The sequence below is a fragment of the Mirounga angustirostris genome, unplaced genomic scaffold, assembly GCF_029215605.1.
Source record: "Mirounga angustirostris isolate CCGP_5_RB_7025 unplaced genomic scaffold, mMirAng1.0.hap1 SCAF_15, whole genome shotgun sequence".
Classification (NCBI taxonomy): domain Eukaryota; kingdom Metazoa; phylum Chordata; class Mammalia; order Carnivora; family Phocidae; genus Mirounga; species Mirounga angustirostris.
In genome coordinates, this window is record NW_026991723.1 from 3,939,870 (window position 1) to 3,957,796 (window position 17,927).

Consider the following 17,927-nt stretch of genomic DNA (forward strand, 5'->3'; position numbering starts at 1 on the left):
GTACAAATAAGAAACAGGCCAAAAAAACTTAAAAGGAGAAACTGGAGAATGAGATGCCCATACAGGGCTATAAAAAGCTCTGACATGTTCCTAGGAATCTAGAAGGCAGTATGCATGTGCAGGGCTGTATGCACACTCAGGAAAGACCTTAGAAGGCCCCAACTCCCGTCTTCAGCCGACCCTGATGCTCTTCACAGAAAGGAAGTGAAGGCTAAGACAAGGTTGCCAAATGCCCAGCAAAGCACTGAAGGCATGCCCCAACATGCACACAGTGCCCCTCTGCAAGACCTGGAGACTTCCTGCTTCAAGGTATTTATAGGAATCTCAGTCCAATCATTAGCTGATCACTAAACTAACCAAGTGGAGACTTCAGGGACCACAAACAACAAAGAACACAGAATTATGTCAGACAAGTCAATACATAAACAAACTGCAATAATAACAAACAGCAACCACAAACCTGGGGGAGGGAAGGCAAGGACCTGCTCTCCAGAGATGCCATATTATATTATTTTATTTTTTTTTGCCATATTATTTTAAATACCCATTATTCAACAACATATGATAAGACATGCAAAGAAACAAGAAAGTGTGACCCTATACAAAGAAAAGAAGCAACCAACAGAAACTGTTCCTGAAAAATAACAAGACATTGAATGTACTAGAAATGGTTTTAAATCAGTTATTTTAAATATCTTCAAAGAACCAAAGAATGAGAACAATGTCTCACCAAACAAGGACTGTAAGTAAAACAAAACAAAAGAAAAACACAAACCTGCAAAAAAGAACCAAAGACCAATTCTAAAGTCAAAAATATAACTAGAACAAAAAAATTCACTAGTCTCAGGAGCAGATTTGACATAGCAGAGGAATCAATATACCTGAACACATACCAAAAGAAGTCATCAAATCTGAAGAGCACAGAGAAAAATGTTCAAAGGAAAATGAACAGCACCTCAGAGGCCTGTGGGATACTATCAAGTGTACTAACATATGCATAACGGGTATTCCGGAGAGAGAAGACAGAAAGGTGTAGGAAGAGTATCTAAAGAGATTATGGCCAAAGACATGATCTACACGTCAAAAAACCTCCCTGAAATCCAAGCAGGATGAACTCAAATAGATCCACACCAAGGCACATAATAAACTGCCAGAAGCCAAACATCTTGATAGCAGCAAGAGAGAAATGACTTGTCATTCACAAAGGGCCTCCCAAAAGATTGATAGCCTATTTCTCATCAGAAACCACAAAGACCAGAAGGCAGTGAGATGACATATTCAGTGCTGAAATAAAAATGACTGTCAAGCAAGTAGCAGATATCTAACAAAAATTTCCTTCAAAAATTAAGAAAAAATTAAGACATTTCAAGATAAACAAAAACAGAGAATTTGTCACTAGCAGAACTTCCCTACAATAAATCCTATAAAGGGAGTCCTTTAGGTTGAAATGAAGGGACACTAACTAGAGAGTAATTCAAATCCACTGAAAAAAATCAAGTGTACTGGTAAAGGTAACAACACGTTAAAAAAAAAAAAATCACAGTATAAATGTATTTTTCATCTTTACCTTTTTTGCCTCCAATCAGAATTAAAAGACAAGTGTGTAAAACAATAGTTATAGAGCTGTTCTCACAGACTTATAATGCATACAGATTTAAATCCTATGACAATAATAGCACAGAGGAAGCAGAAGGGTACAAACTTACACAGGAGTAAAGTCTGTGGAATTAGTTGGTATTGACCCAAAACAGATTTTATAAGTTAAGATGGATTTAATTGTAATTCCCCAAAAAAGTCAAAAAATATATAGCAAATGAAATGATAAGGAAATTCAAATGGTACATTAGAAAATACCTGTTAAACATAGAAAACCAGTAATGCAGGAACAGAGGGGGAAAAAGACATGCCATGTAGAAAACAAATAGCAAAGTGGCAGATGTAAATCTTACCTTATCAATAATTACATTAAATGTAAATGGTCCAACACTAATCAAAAGGCAGAATGGGCAGAACTAATTAAAAGATATGATCCAACTTTATGCTGTGTACAAGAAATACACTTTAGATTCAAAGATGTAAATAGGTTGAAAGCAAAAGGATAGACAAAATATATCGTCAAAAAGTAACTAAGAGAACTGGAATGGCTATACTAATATCAGACAAAACAGACTTTAAGATAATAACAGCTACATGTACATCAGAAGACAGATGACCAAATTTACTGTTGGTGGTGCCAACACTAATTGTAAGTTTATATTATAATGTGAAATGATTAAATATATATGTCACTTCAAAAAAAATAACAGCTACTATGGACAAAGAAGCACATTTTATAATGCTAAAAGGATTAATCCATCAAGAAGACATAATAATAATGAATACATATGCATAACAACAGAGTCTCAAAATACATGAAGCAAAACCTGACAGAACTGAAGGGAGAAATAGACAATTCAACAACAGTGGTTGCAGGCTTCACTATCTCACTTTAAATAATGAATAGAACAAGTAGAAGACCAACAAGGAAATAAAAGAATGAAACAAGGGCGCCTGGGTGGCTCAGTCAGTTAAGTGTCTGCCTTTGGCTCAGGTCGTGGTCCTGAGTCCTGGGATCATGCCCCACATCAGGCTTCTGCTCAGCAGGAAGTCTGCTTCTCCCTCTGCTCCTCCCCCACCCCTTCCCTGCTTGTGTTCTCTCTCTCACTCACTCTCTCTCCCTCAAATGGATAAATAAAAATCTTAAAAAAAAATTAAAATAAAAAAAAAATAAAAGAATGAAGGGTGCCTGGGTGACTCAGTTGGTTCAGCATCTGCCTTCGGCTCAGGTCAGTCCCGCATCGGGCTCCCTGCTCAGTGGGGAGTCTGATTCTTCCTCTCCCTCTGTGCCTCCCCCTGCTTATTCTCTCTAATAAATAAAATCTTCAAAGAAAAAAAAAAAAAAAGAATGAAACAGGACTACAAATGAACCAGACTTAATAGAACACTCCACCCAGCAACAGGAGAATAACATTCCTCTCATATGCACATGGGATTTCTCCAGGATAGATCATATTTTAGATCACAAAGTCTCATTAAAATTTGCCAAGGATTGAAATTATACAATGATGAGACTGAAGTACATTTGCCAACCACAATGTAATTAAATTTGAAATTGCTAATATAAGGAAATTTGGGATATTCACAAGTATATGTAAATTAAGGAACACAGTCCTAAAAGACCAAAAGGACATAGGAAAAAAACACAAGAGAAATTTAAAAATACTTTGAGATGAATGAAAACAAAACCACATGTGTTAGGGTCCCCAAACCACCTTTAGGTTGGTGATTTACTAGGAAGCCTCATAGCACTTAGCATACAGTCTATTCATGGTTATGACATATTATACAATCAAAAGGATACCAAGCAAAAGCAACAAAGGAAAAGGTGTAGGGGTGAGTATCAGGGGAGACCAGTTGCAAGCTTCCAAAGGTCCTCTCCCAGTGGAGGCACACAGGACGAATTTAATTCCTCCAGCAACAAAGTATAACCAGATGTGTGAAGTGTTGTCAACACCTCACTGGAGACTCAGAGCCCAGGGTTTCTGCGGGGGCTAGACATGCAGGCACACTCTGCTTGATAGATATCCAAATTCCATACTCCAAAAAGGAAACCATAAACCATATTGTTTGTACAGTGCAGGCATAACTCTTATCAGTTCTGGAAATGGTGGGAACTTCCCCAAATCTAAGTTTCCAAATGAAGGCCAGGGGCCAATCTTGCAGTCAGCCCTTCCCAAGGATAGTAGTTTGACCTGTTATGTTAACTCTTTTCCACAAACATATAAAAACTTACGGATGCAAATAAAGCATGCTTAGAGAGAGATGTATAGTTGTAAATGCCCATATTAAAAAGATCTCACATCAAATAACCTAACATTCTACCTTGAGAAATTAGAAAAATAAGAGCAAACTACAGCCAAAGTAAGTAGAGGGAAGGAAATAATAAAGCTTAGAATAGAAATAAATGAAAAAGAGGATAGAAAAATAATAGAGAAAAAAAAACAACAACAAAATGAAAAGTTGACTCTGAAAAGCAACAGGCAAACCTAGCTGGATGGGCAATGAAAAAAAAGAGAGAAGCCTGAAATACTAAAATCAGGAATGAAAGAAGGGAAAACTACTACTGACCTTATAGAAATAAGGACTGTGAACACCTGTATGTGAAATTACATAACCCAGATGAAATTTACAATTCCTAAAAAGAAGCAAAGTATTGAAGCTGACTCAAAAAGAAATAGAATATCTGTATAGAGAGGGCGCCTGGGTGGCTCAGTTGGTTAAGCGACTGCCTTTGGCTCAGGTCATGATCCTGGAGTCCCGGGATCAAGTCCCACATCGGGCTTCCTGCTCAGCGGGGGTCTGCTTCCCCCTCTGCCCTCTTCCCTCTTGTGCTCTCTGTCTCTCATTCTCTCTCTCTCAAATAAATAAATAAAATCTTTAAAAAAAAAAAAAAAAAAAAAAAAAAAAGAATATCTGTATAGAGGTAAAATAAGAGGGTGAATTCATAATCAAAGCATTTCCAACACAGAAAAGCCCGGGTCCAGATGGTCTCACTGATAAATTTTACCAAATGATGATAATAGAATTAACACCAATCCTACACAAACTCTTTTTTTTTTTTTAAAAAAAAGAAGGGAACACTTCCTAAATCATTCTATGAAACCAGTATTATCCTGATACCCCAAAGAAAGAAAGACATCATAAGAAAGAAAACTACACATTAATATTCCTTCTAAACATAAACCCATAAATCCTGAATATAATATTAGCAAGCCACATCCAGCAAAAAGGAGTGTACATCATGACCAAGCAATTTATCCCAGGAATGCAAGGTTGGTCTAATATCTGAAAGTCAATTAAGGTAATAACGTATCAGTAGAATAAAAAATAACCACCGCATTCTCGAATCAGCAGATGTTGGCATAAGGATAGACAATGGGTGGGCGCCTGGGTGGCTCAGTTGGTTAAGCGACTGCCTTCAGCTCAGGTCATGATCCTGGAGTCCTGGGATCGAGTCCCGCATCGGGCTCCCTGCTCAGCGGGGAGCCTGCTTCTCCCTCTGACCCTCCCCCCTCTCATGTGCTCTCTCTCATTCTCTCTCTCTCAAATAAATAAATAAAATCTTTAAAAAAAAAAAAAAAAAAAGGATAGACAATGGAGTAGAATGAAGAGTTTAGAAATTAACCTTTTTGACAAGGTTACCAAGAAAATACAAGAGAAGAAAGAACAGTCTTTTCAATAAACAGTGCTGGGACAACTGGATATCAACATGCAAAAGGAAGAAGTTGGATCCTACCTCACACCACACACAAAAATTAACCAAAATAGATACAAAATCTAAATGTAAAAGCTAAAACTATAAAATACTTAGACAAAAACACATCTTTACCACTTTGGGTTAGGCAATGGTTTCTTAGATATGACACCAAAAGCACAATCAACAAAGGAAAAAATAAACTTAACTTCATCAAAATCTCAAACTTTAGTGCTTCAAGGGACACCATCAAGGAAGTGAAAAGACAACCCACAGGAGAAAAGATTTATAAATCACACATCCAATAAGATACTTGTATCCAGAATGACTTGTATCCCCAATATATAAGGAACAGTTACAACTCAATAATAAAATGGCAACCCAATTAGAAATGGGCAAAGGGTCTGAACAGATATTTTCCCAAAAAAAGATCTACAAATGGCTGACAAGCACATGTGAAGATCTTCATCATCATTAGTCATTAAGACAATGCAAATCAAAAGCACAATGAGGTGCCACTTCACACCTACTGGATGGTTGTAATCAAAATACAAGCCAGTGACAAGTGTTGGTGAGGGTGCCGAGAAATTAGAACTTCGTATGTTGCTGATGGGGTTGTAATATGGTACAGCTGCTTTGGAAACCACTTTTGCAGATCCTTGAAAAGTTAAACATAAAGTGGTCGTATAACCCAGTAATTCCACTTCTGAGTAAACACCTAAGAGAAATGGTAATATATATCCACACAAATACTGTACATGCATGTTCATAGCAGCATCATTTATAATAGCCCCAAAGTGGACACAACCTAAGAGTTCGCCAACTAATGACTGAATAAACATAAGGTGGTGTGTACATACAATGGAGCATTTTCAGCCATAAAAAGGATGAAGTACAGATACATACTACACATGGATGAACACTGAAAACATTACAGTGAATGAAGAAAGCCAGACATAAAATGTTACATATCATATAAACCTATTTATACGAAATGTGTAAAATAGGCAAATCCAGAGACGGACAGTAGATAAGTGGTCGCTAGAGGTTGGCAGGAAGAGCAAGTGGGAGAGACTGCTCGTGAGTACGGGGCTTCTTTTGGGGCTGATGAAAATATTCGAGAATTAAATAGTGGTCAGGGCTGTACAACTCTGTGAATACACTAAGACCACTGAACTGTACAGTTTAAAGGGTGACTACTATGGTATGTAAATTACGTATTTAAAAAAAAATAAGATGAAAAAATGCACAAAAATCACAAAGGTGTCTTTTTCTTCAAATCTGACGCTGGGGCTCTAAACCCAGAATCCATTCAAACGTTATGAAATCGAGCCCCCAAAATGCATCCTAAACACAACTCTTCCAAGTGCCAGCAGGATTGGGGAACTGTTCTCACGTGTGACAGACAAGATGAGGTCTTTTTCTTCTACATGTAGCCTTTATTCTGCATCTGCTGGAGGTCATGGGGCAAGAGAAGGAGGACCTGTCGCAGGCCAGGACTTAGCTCCTTTCCCTGGCTCCCTTCACCAGGACACTCCTCCTCATGTTCACTTTCCAACACTAGCTCATCCCTGGGGGACACCGGATACAATTCAAACTGTCAGTTCTGTTGAGTTTGATGGGAAATTCAACACAAATTTTCCTATCTACACATGCAAACACGTTCACATACGCACAGCCCGGTGAGAGATCACACTCTCCCTGAACTCGGGAGTACAGCACAAGAGATGGAACGGGATCAAACCGTTGGTCTTTTGAGGAGAGTGGTTTGACAATCTCACGCCCACAAGGACCGGAGGGAGAAAAAGTGCCTTTTCCTGGTGCGTGCCAGCATCTAAGAGAGCCGCCGACCACTACACCCGCCACAGCTGTCCAGCCATCCGCGTACCTTTCCACCAAGTCAGCTGGGGGCTGACACTTCCTGTCATGTACGGCACGTCACACATTTCTTGTATTTTTTAAAGCGCTCCAATTAGGGCCACTTGTGAGCAAGTTCTGAGCTTCATGAAAAGTGTGTGTTTCCAGAAAGTGTTAATAGACAACTCAAAAGAACGATGACTCAATCCAAGAGACGCTGTGAGGAGTTTGAACTTCTCTGGCCAACCCGCTCTTCACTTTCTGTAAAGGACACAAAGGTTTCATTCAGCTCAGCTCAGAGGCTGGAAGTGAAAGTGATCTGACTATTTTTTAAAAGGTCAGGAGAGGGCACTTGCCCATCTTCAAATTCCTCCGAACCCTCTGCCAGTAGGCATTACCGCGACAGGAGTCCAGCCCCGGGCCGTCACCGGATGCCACGGTGATGCCACTATTTCCCTCATCGGCAGTGTTCGATCCCACTCTGTGAAATGGGTTCACCGTGTTTGATGAACCTGCACACGGGGGGCTTCTGGGCCACGCCTAGGCAGTGAGGTGGGGGCCATGGCCGTGCGGGGAGCCTGCCCTGCTCCTGGGCTGGCCACACAGGCTCACAGCCTTGGCCAGAGCCCCCCAGCACCTCCTCTGTGCCAGCCAGGGGAGAGCCAACAGGGCACGAGAGAGGGGCTGCCTTTCTCAGGGATCTGTCCCTCCCCAGCCCTCAAAACTGGCACTGTGAACAGGGCATTTGGGCAGGATGATCCCTTTTCCTGAAATGCTACAGGATCTACTGCTCGAGGGACAGAGTGGTTCTCAACCTCAGGTCCGCCTTAGGCGGGTACTGTTTTCTGTGCCTCTTCTGACCCGGCCCACCGGTGAGCAATCCCGGCAGCCGTGTATCTCACATCTCGGCCCACGTCAGAGCGGAAGAGGCACCATCTGGGGGACTCTGGGGACAGAGCACGGCTGAGTTAGAGAGCTGTCCTCTGCCCCACCTTGCCTGCCCACGGCCCTGCCCCGACTGCCCACCTTCTGCTTCGACCTCCGCGGCTGGACCTGGGCGGGCCTCCGCAGCTTCCCCCACTGACAACGGTCCTCAGGTCAGCGTGTGGACAGCGCAGAACAGCCCGGGGAAGAGTTACTGGGGCCGGGGAAGGCGTGGCTGCCCTGGCCTGTGGCGGCCTGCGAGGCCCCAGTACCACACTGCAGTTCTAACTTAAGACAGCTAGCGACCCGCCCTCCCCCACTTCTCTTTCCCTGGGTGAAAGCCAGGTTTCTACACGCACTCCTGAACCCCCTTCCCTGTCCCAGCCCGTCTCTTCTGAAAAATGAAGCAAACAAAACACCACCACATCTGTGGAAGACAGTTCTGCCCACAAAGCCCTTCTGCACAGACTCGTCCAATCTGTCTTTGCAACTGATCAGGAGCAGCAACCGGATTCTTTCACAGATGAACAAACAGGCTCAGAGGCATGAGATGCTCTGCCTGAGGTTGGTCTCACCACTGATTTCAGAAGAAATTTGGTCAAAGAGCTCCCGTGTGCTATCCAGAAAAGCAGAGTGAACCTCTGACCAAATTGGAACTCAATGCAAGACACTGGGTGAGTCTGACCAGTGCAGAAGAGAGCAAGACGCTCACGACACTGTCCCCAAAGTACAGGGTGCTCTTGACCCCCACGGGGTCTGAGACCTCAAACTCACACTCCAGTAGCTGGTTAGGGGGAGGTGATACATCGCTCACAGCTGCCAAGGCTGGCCCCATGTACCCCAATACCATCTGGGGTCCAAAATGGTGCAGTGATGAAACCTCGGGGGCTCCGAACAGAACGCCTGCCACCAATCCAGCCTTCCAGTTTCTTAGCCTATCAGCTGAGAACCCCATTCCCTAAGGTCTCCGGGTACTGGATGTGGACGCAGCACGGAGCTGGCAGACAGCCTGCTGTCCTCAGACCGTTTGATATGCACACTTTCGGTATCCCCCAAGTCATGAGAAAACCACTGAACCAACCAGGGCAGAGGCTTGTGCACGCACACACACACGCATGCACACGCCAGCTGTTTGTGGGCTGACCGGTACGGCCAGGTCAGCGGCCCCAGGGACGGCTCCCGGCCCCGCTGCCCCCCTGCCACCACTCTGTGCTCCCGATTCTGCCCCCGGAGTCACCAGCGCCTCTCCCCTTGGGTGCTCCCAAGACTCCACACAACAGCACGTGGAAACAGCTGGAGAGTCCGGGGCCTCGCATATGGTGCCCAAGTTCTCTTATCCATATTTGTATCTTCTGGGATCTTGTCCATGTCCCCTTGAACCGAAACAGACTCAGAATACAGTGTTTTCTGTACTTTATAGAGGGACCGACACGCTGGTGGCTCTGAGCTCAGTCTGCTGCCCCCAGGGAAGAGTCAGCTCACTGAGGACGGCCGTCCTCCTACCTTACATCCCGAGGCTCGCGCTGCGTGGATGGGGACCACGAGGGCTGGCCCCGACCACCCGAGGTACGTGTCTTGGGCTGTCCTCGGCGTCCTCAATTCTCCCCGTCAGGCGCCCTGCTCTCACACTGCCTTCAGAATTCATCTGAAAAACAAAGGCCGCACACCAAGGGCTTGAGCATTGGGAGCCAACCCTCTAAGGGGCGGCTAGATTCTGGGAGGCTCCCCACGAGAAGGACTCTGAAAGTCCAAAAGATGTTATTGGAGACTGCGGGTGTTGAGCACCTCAGACCCACAGGTATTTTGAGCAGAGGGTTCAATCCCTAACACCCCAAGCACCCCCAAACACAACCTGCAGCCTGTGTCACCTATGAAGAAAAGTGGCTCTCATTTTGCGAAAAGATAACCCAGTAACTGCAAAATTCTGTATTTCTTCTTTTGTGACAAATGTACCATTATTCTTTAATGTAAAAAAACAATTTCATTGCTGTTTTGATAAGGCCCAATAATGCTGACACAGATGTTAATATTTAACTTGGTGGGTAGACGAAGAAATAGCAGCATGATTAAATATTAAAGACCATCTGTCTGCCAGGATTTTTGGACCCCAGATCAGAGCGGTTAGAGGACCAGGAGAGTTGTGGTCAAGTGAGGGAAAGGGTCAATGGCCAGGCCAGCCAGGGACAAGCCCGCACCAAACACAAGCATTTGCTGTTGAGCACGTCATCCGCCGAGTGACACCTCACTGTTCCAGTCCACCTACAGAGAGTTCTCTTCAAGGTGTGGCCAGGAAAGTGACACTCAGGGACAAGCTGTTTTTGACAGCTAGAAGGTGGGGGGAGGGGAAAGGGCTAAGGAAAACCATCTATTTTTTAATGAACACAACGTAACTTGAAATGACCTTTTAAATCACAGAAATGAGTCAAGAAAACCTGAGTCTTCTTTGGGCCGCTATCACAGCCCTACTCATCCCAGAGTTTCTGTGACTTGGCCTCTTCTTCTTTGAGAGAGAAGTGATAAATTAACTGGCACTCCCATACTGCGGGCCGGGGGATCACCTGCTCTGAGATGATGTGAAATGCTTTTCCCCTGAACTGGAACTGTGCTTGGTTAAGCGTCCTCCCTCCGGGTCTTCTGCAATGTAATCGGGATGCGTGGGGATCGCCACCGTGTTGCCAGCTTGCATCAGCTGGCCATGACTCCGGTGTAAGGACGCTCGAATGCAGAGTGTGCTGGAGGGCGACACGAACAGCTGCTCAGCCATGCGGGCAGTCCTCTCCCCAAAGAGCCACCCGACCCGGGGCCCAGCATCAGGACCACGCCCAGCAAGGCCGCTCTGCCAAAGGAAAGACCCTGGGAAAGGGAGATGTCTGCACACTTGCCCCTTGCTCTAATACAGAGGTCCGTAATCTCTGAAGTCACAACGGGAAGATGTCTTTGCTTTCGGATACGCTCCAGTGACTTAATCAGAACTTGCAGGACATTCAGTGATACTCCATCAGCAACAGACTATGCGTCCATGAGGAGAGACAAGTCATCCAGCACACCCTTAGTATTTTCCCCATTAACATAATTATTTCCCGTGCAGTGAAAAGGAAGTGGCATTTGAATGTGTCGCAGGCAGAAAAGATGGCCCTGAAATCTTTAAAGGACTATGAAGACAAGGGCCAGCACTTTATTTGCAAATCAATCATCCTGCATGAAATGAATGGCACAAGTTTATCAGAAGACAAAGCATGCACCTCCCCAAGATGGAATCAGCAGATGAACGTGGGCTTTAGTGAGCCCCTTCCCCAGGAAGCCACTCAGCTGGGCCTTGGCCATAAGTCTGTAGGATCTGCCTCGCAGGTGATGACAATGACCGCCCCCGGCATGGTGGGCATCAGCAGACGGCGACTCCAAGCTTGCTTCTTCCAAGGGGTTTCAAACTGAGATTGAGAGCTCAATTTCCTCAAAGTAAAAAAAAAAAAAAAGTTTCGGTGATTTTTAAAAATTCAAAGTCTATGTGCTTTCCAAGAGCAAGGAAGCTGCAGTGCTGAGTGTGGGAATGCACGGAACAGGCAGTCATCCCCATGCCGAATGTCACTTCCCTCCAACAAAGCACAGCTGTGCTGTTCGGAGGGCAGTGGGCACCCCCACAGTCCACAAATAAGGAGGTGCAGGTCCCAGAAAAGCGGGGCTTCCCCAGAGCTGAGAGACTCAGCCCTGGACACAGCCTCAGAAGGCAGTCTGGTCTGACGAAATACAAAATAAAGCTAGCCTGAATCTGTTCGGAGACCTGTAAAGATCTCTCCACGCTGCACACTGAATCCCACAGCTAAGTCCCGCATACTTCCTATCTGTCCCCTCCCCGGGCGAGGCTATCAACTCAGACGTGCCCCCGAGCCCCTCTGTTTCTAGTCACTTTGCCTGGCCCGGGGTTAGGAGAGGGAGACAGGGGGGCTGTGTCCACCTCCATTCCTTACTGAAACCAGGTGCAAACGCTGGGGGCAGGAAGCAGAGCAGGCTGCACCTCACTTCGAATCCATGACCCCAAGCCATTTCGACAGCCCAACACTGGCAGCACCAGCTTCTTCAGGAGTTAGACCAACAGCCAGGCCACGTGCTGGGCGATCTTACAGGTACACCCGCTCTAGGCCTCCTGTTGGCCTCCCGAGGCTGTGGGCCCCAGTCTGAGCGGGCTCATTTCCCCCCATCCACACTATCCTAAGACTACAGAGGTGACCTAACAGAATCAGCATGCAAAGATGGCTTCTTCTAAAATCCAACATGCAATGATTTATTCGGTTCAAGAGAATGGGGTAAGAGAAAAATTTCCAAGTTTTCTTTTCACCAGTTTTATTTATATTTGGTAATTTTCGCTCAGAGAATCTATCAATTCCTTTTTCAGTTTGAGATGTATGTATGGGTGGATGTATCGTATAATCCCTTAGAAACTTTATTTGGTATAACTTCACATTTTTGGTATATAGAAATAATTTTATTTCGTATTACAGCACAGTAGCCATACAATCAATATTATTTCCTAGGATGTGTAATATATAAATTATTCACATTAAAAAATTAAGAACAGAAAGCCTCATATGCAGGAAATATTTAAAAACGTGTACCTAGTTTTGAATCTGTTTTTGACAGTATACACTACTAGCTTTATAAATCTGAATGAATATGACAAGATGCACATTTGAACAAAGTACACAGATGCTTAATTCACTATGCAGAGAACTTGCTCTTCACTTTGGTCACTGGGATTCCAGGTGCTGAGGCATATATGGGTCTGAAAGATACTTCCAGAGGTACATTTATTACACTGGCATTTGAAAGATTTCTGTGTCTTCTATTCTCCTTTATAGCGAGGGGACCTTTTCTCTTTAAAAGCAAGAAGACCTTCAAGCCTGTCTTTTGTTGGAATAGTCTAGAGAAACAAAACATTACGTTACCTATACCAAAAAGTAAAAACAACTACAAAAGTTTAACAAGCTTTATGTAAAAAAAAACAACAACAAAAACTAACTGGAAGGCCATCTAAAATTTTGAAATCTACTCATCATTTGAACAATTCTAATTATGTGACCAAATTTACATTCTAATTCCAAATACACTTCCCCCCATTTCAAATGTACTTTAAAAAGCCAACAGACTTTATTTTTTAGACAATTTTAGGTTTACAAAAAATTGAGCAGAAAGTTCAGAGTTCCCACAGATACCCTCAAGCTCCCAAGGTTCCCCTGTTATTAACATCTTGCATCAATGAAGTACATTTGTTACAACTGATGAACCAATACTGATACATTATTATTAACTAAAGCCTATATAGTTCACGCAGGGCTCACTATGTTGTATATATCATGGATTTTGACAAATGCATAATGCCATGTTATCCATCACTACAGTATCCCACAGAATAGCTTCCCTGCTCTAAGCATCCTTTATGTTCCATCTACTCATCCCTGTCCCCTACTGCCTTTTCCAGAATGTCATATAGTTGGAATCCTACAGTACATAACCTTCTTAGATGGAAATCCTTCACTTAGTAGTATGCACCTGAGGTTCTTTCATGCCTTTTTGTGGCAGGATGGCTCATTTCCTTTTGTCGCCGAATAACACTCCACTGTATGGATGTGCCTTAGTTTATCCATTCATCTATACATCTTGGTTGCTTCAAAGTTTGGCAGTTATGAACTAAGGTGCTAAAACACCATGTGCAGACTTTTGTGTAGATATGTTTTCAACACACTTGGGTAAACACATAGAGGTACAATTGCTGGATCATGTGCTGAGATTATGCTTAGCTTTGTAGGAAATGGGCAAATTGGTATCTTGTTTGTATTTGCATTTCTTAATGACGTATGATGTGGAGCATCTTTTTCTATGCTTACTTGCCATCTGTGTATCTACTTTGGTGAGGCATCTGTTCAAATCTTCCACCCACTTTTTAATGGGTTGTTTTCTTATTATTGAGTTTTCAAAGTCCCTTGTCTGTTTTAGATACAAGTCCTTCATCAGTTGTGTACTGCAAAGACCCGTTCCCCGCCTATGGCTTCTCTTTTCATCCTCTTCTCAATGTCTTTCGCAGAGTAGAAGTTGTTAATTTTAATGAAGTGAAACATCACTTTTTTTTTTTCATAGATTATACTTTTGGTGTTACATCTTAAAGAAGTCATTGCCAAACCCAACAACACCTACATTTTCTATGTGATCTTCCAGATGTTTCAGAGGTTTTCATTTTACATTAGGTCTATGGTCCAGTTTGAGTTAATTTTTGTGAAGGGTGTAATGTCAGTGTCTAAGGTCACTTTTTTGTCGCCAAATGCCCAGATGCTTCAGTACTACTTGTTCTGAAGACTATCTTTTCTCCACCAAATTGCCTTTGCTCCTTTGTCAAAGGCCATTTTATTTTCTATGAGTCTACTTATATGACTATTTTACACGAATCTACTTCTGGGCTCCCTATTCTGTTCCACTGATCCAACAGTCTGTTCCTTCGTCAACTCCACACTGTCTTGATGACTGTAGCTTTACAGTAAGTCTTGGAGTTGGGTAGTGTCAGTCCTCCAACTTTATTCTTCTGAGTAGCTGGACTGGCTAATCTAAGTCTTTGGACTTTCTATATGAACTTCAGAATTGGTTTGTCGACACAGATCAAGTAACATGCTGAGATTTTTACTGGGATTGTACTGACTCTCTAAATAAAATTGAGAAGAAGTAACTTCTTAGTAATACTGAGTCTTACTATCCATGAACATGGTCTATCTGTCCATTTACTTAGATCTCAATTTCTTTCAACAGTTTTGTAGTTTCTCTCCATTAAGCATTTGTATTTTTTATACTAATGAAAATCATGTTATGCTTTTAATCTCAAATTCCAATTCTTCATTGCTGGCATATAGGGAAGCAACTGACTTTTGTTTATTAACCTTGTATCATGCAACCTTGCTCTAACTACTTCTTAGTGTTTTTTTGTTCTTGATTCTTTGAGATTTTCTACATGGACAATTACATCTTCTATGAAGTTCTATTTCTTCCTTCCCAATCTGTATATCTTTCTCTCTTTTTCTTGTCTTATCATATCAGCTAAAATTTCTAGTAGATGTTGAAAAGGAGAAGTGAGAGAGGATGTCCTTGCCCTGTTCTTGGCCATTAAGTATGCTAGCTGTAGGTTCTTTTATAGAAGTTCCTATCGGGTAAGGAATCTCCCATCATAATTTGCTGAGTTTTTCTTATGAATGGGTGTTGGATTTTGTCAAATGCTTTTTTTGGATCTATTGATATGATCATCTGATTTTCCGGTTTAACCTGTTGGTGTGATGGATTGCAGTGCTTTCTGAGTGTCAAACCTGGCTTGCATATCTACAAAAAAATCCATTTGGTTCTTTTTATACATTGTATACATACATTTTATACAAATCAATCTGAAATTGTTTTTAAACATTCTTTTTATACATTGTTGGATTTGACTTGCTAATATTTTGCTGAGAATTTTTACATCTACTAATTTATGACAGATAATGGTCTGTGGTTTTCCTTTTTTATAATGCTGGGTTTTGGTATCAGGATACTACCGACACAGAATGAGTTAGGAAGGGTTCCTTCTGCTTCTATTTTCTGGAAAAGATCACTAAAAATTGACATGATTCCTTCCTTAAATGTTTGGTGGAATTCACCAGAGAAACCGTCTAGGCCTGGTGCTTCCTATTTTGGAAGTTTATTAATTATTGATTTAATTTCTTCAACAAACATAGGGTTATTCAGATTATCTATTTGTCCTTGTGTGAGTTTTGGTATGTTGTATCTTCCAAGGAATTGGTCCATTCCACCTAGGTTATCAAATCTGTAGGCAGAGTTGTTCACAGTATCCGTTTATCATTCTCTCAATGTCCATGGGATCATTAGGGATGGCCTTTCTTGCATTTCTGATACTGGTGATTTTTATCTTCACTTTTCCATGGTTAGCCTGCCTTGAAGTCTGTCAACTTCATAGATCTTTACAAAGAGCCATTTTGTTTTGTTTTGTTTTGTTTTGTTGACTTTTTCCTTGTATTTTTCTATTTCCAATTTCATTGGTTTCTGTCCTAAAGCTTATTTTTCCTTTTCTTCTGCTGACTTTGAGTTCTATTTGCTCTCCTTTTTCTACTTTCCTGAAGTGGAAACTTACTACGGATTTCAGATCTTTCTTCTCTCATATATGCATCTAATGCTAAAATGCTGTTCTCTCTAAGCAGCGCTTTCAATAAATTCCTACAAATTTTGGTAGTTGTATTTTCATTTTGATTTAATTCAAAATATTTGATTCCTATTAAGACTTCTTTGATTCATGTGTTGTTTAACCTGCATTAGAAAGATTAATCCCACCATTAATAGGTGGGATTTCCCAGCTATCTTCCTGTTATGATTTCTAGTTTAATTCCATTGTGGTCTGACAAAATGCTTCTTATGATTACTGTTCCTTCACATTTCATAAGATATGATTTATGGCCAAACATACTTTTTAAATTTTTCTTTGGACTCTAAGGCTGTCCATTTGTAAGAAGTGTGTAATTTACTTCATTCATGGCATGTGCTCATCAACAACAGGTGGCAATTCATACATACAGACCAGGCACAGAGGAACACTCTAGCTGTCCCTCCTAATTCATGACACTGCCATGCTTTAATGGGAGCTGGAGTAGTTTTCAATTCTCACAAAAGGTAGAACAAAATTCTTTTGCTACATTGGATGCCCTAAATGAAGTTACGTCTTTTAGAAAACAAGGAAGGAAAGAAAAAAGGGAGATTTACTCCTCTATACAAAGTCCTACTAATTTGTGTACAAAACAGAAAACTGTACACACTGAATTAGGGAACTTTCAGTGGGCAGGAGGGAAGGCTCAGAACCAGTGAGTCTCAAATACTGATGTTCCTCAGCAGGCCCACACTCATCACACTGCCCTCCTCTCACCCGTCTACACTGGAGTGAGGGTTTAAATCGACACCCATAAATACAACATGAGCCAGACAGACAGATACAGCATGAGTGGTACTAACTTAATAAAGAGTTTTTTAAATTATGTAGACAAGAGACATTAGTATATGGAACAGAATCAGTAATAAGAATTGGTAATAGTCAAATAGCAAAAACAGTTAATTTCAACCCATTTGTATGATTTTAGAAGAGGTATGAGTGTAATCTTGCTCAGAGATATATAATTCATTTGACTTATACAGAAGGTAAACACAATTTGTAAGAGGCATCCTTGCTGAATTTGTAGTTGCATTACATACCTGAGCATAACAAGCTTCTTCTATGGCTAATCCTGTTACTAAATCAACCTGAGGATAAAAACATAATTAAATTTCAGCTGAAATTACTTTTTAAAATATGGAACACTCAATATAAATTCAAACTAGTAACCCTTCTCCAAAAGCACAGAATCCTTTGATGTAATACAGCAAATCGGAAGTATGACCAGCATGAGAAGTCTGGAACCAGGCTGCCTGGGTTCAAATTCTGCCTCCACCACGTGGGAGCTGTGGAAGCCTGGCTAAGTTAGTTATGCTCTCTGTACCTCAGAGAGGCACATCCGAATGAGAGGCTAACTGTATTATCTATCAAATGGGGATAATCTAGGTGAAGCCTTTATAAGGCCCCTATATATGGCCTGGCACGTAGTATGGATCACATAAGGCATTTGCTGTTAGAATTGTTACAATTATGTTAGAATTTTTAAAAACCATTTAACTACTTCGTAAATTTTTAAAACTGTGTTTGTTGCTAACAAATTCAACCTCTTTTTATTGCTGTGAAGCCCATGAAGATATGGTGGCCTCTGAGTCTGCATGGAAGAAGTATCTTTCTTCAAAATTCCCTAATTTA

At 41.9% G+C, this 17,927-nt stretch overlaps 1 protein-coding gene across 7 annotated transcripts in view; it reads right to left on the reverse strand.

The window, feature by feature from the left end:
• Nucleotides 1-1,409: 1,409 nt before the first annotated feature.
• The window catches only part of AUH (AU RNA binding methylglutaconyl-CoA hydratase), a 191,565-nt gene continuing 175,047 nt past the window's right edge, over nucleotides 1,410-17,927 (reverse strand). For 2 of the 7 annotated variants that reach the window (XM_045882137.3, XM_045882134.3), the window contains 3 exons: nucleotides 17,336-17,383; nucleotides 9,578-9,719; nucleotides 1,410-7,411 (listed from right to left, as the gene is read on the reverse strand). In XM_045882137.3, the coding sequence (XP_045738093.1) occupies nucleotides 9,579-9,719; nucleotides 17,336-17,383 (189 nt within the window). In that variant the 3' untranslated portion in view covers nucleotides 1,410-7,411; nucleotide 9,578. Of the gene's footprint in view, nucleotides 7,412-9,577; nucleotides 9,720-10,632; nucleotides 11,525-12,387; nucleotides 12,990-17,335; nucleotides 17,384-17,927 lie in introns of those variants that run through there. The other 5 variants (XM_045882138.3, XM_045882136.3, XR_010407553.1 and 2 more) reach the window with 4 other exon arrangements.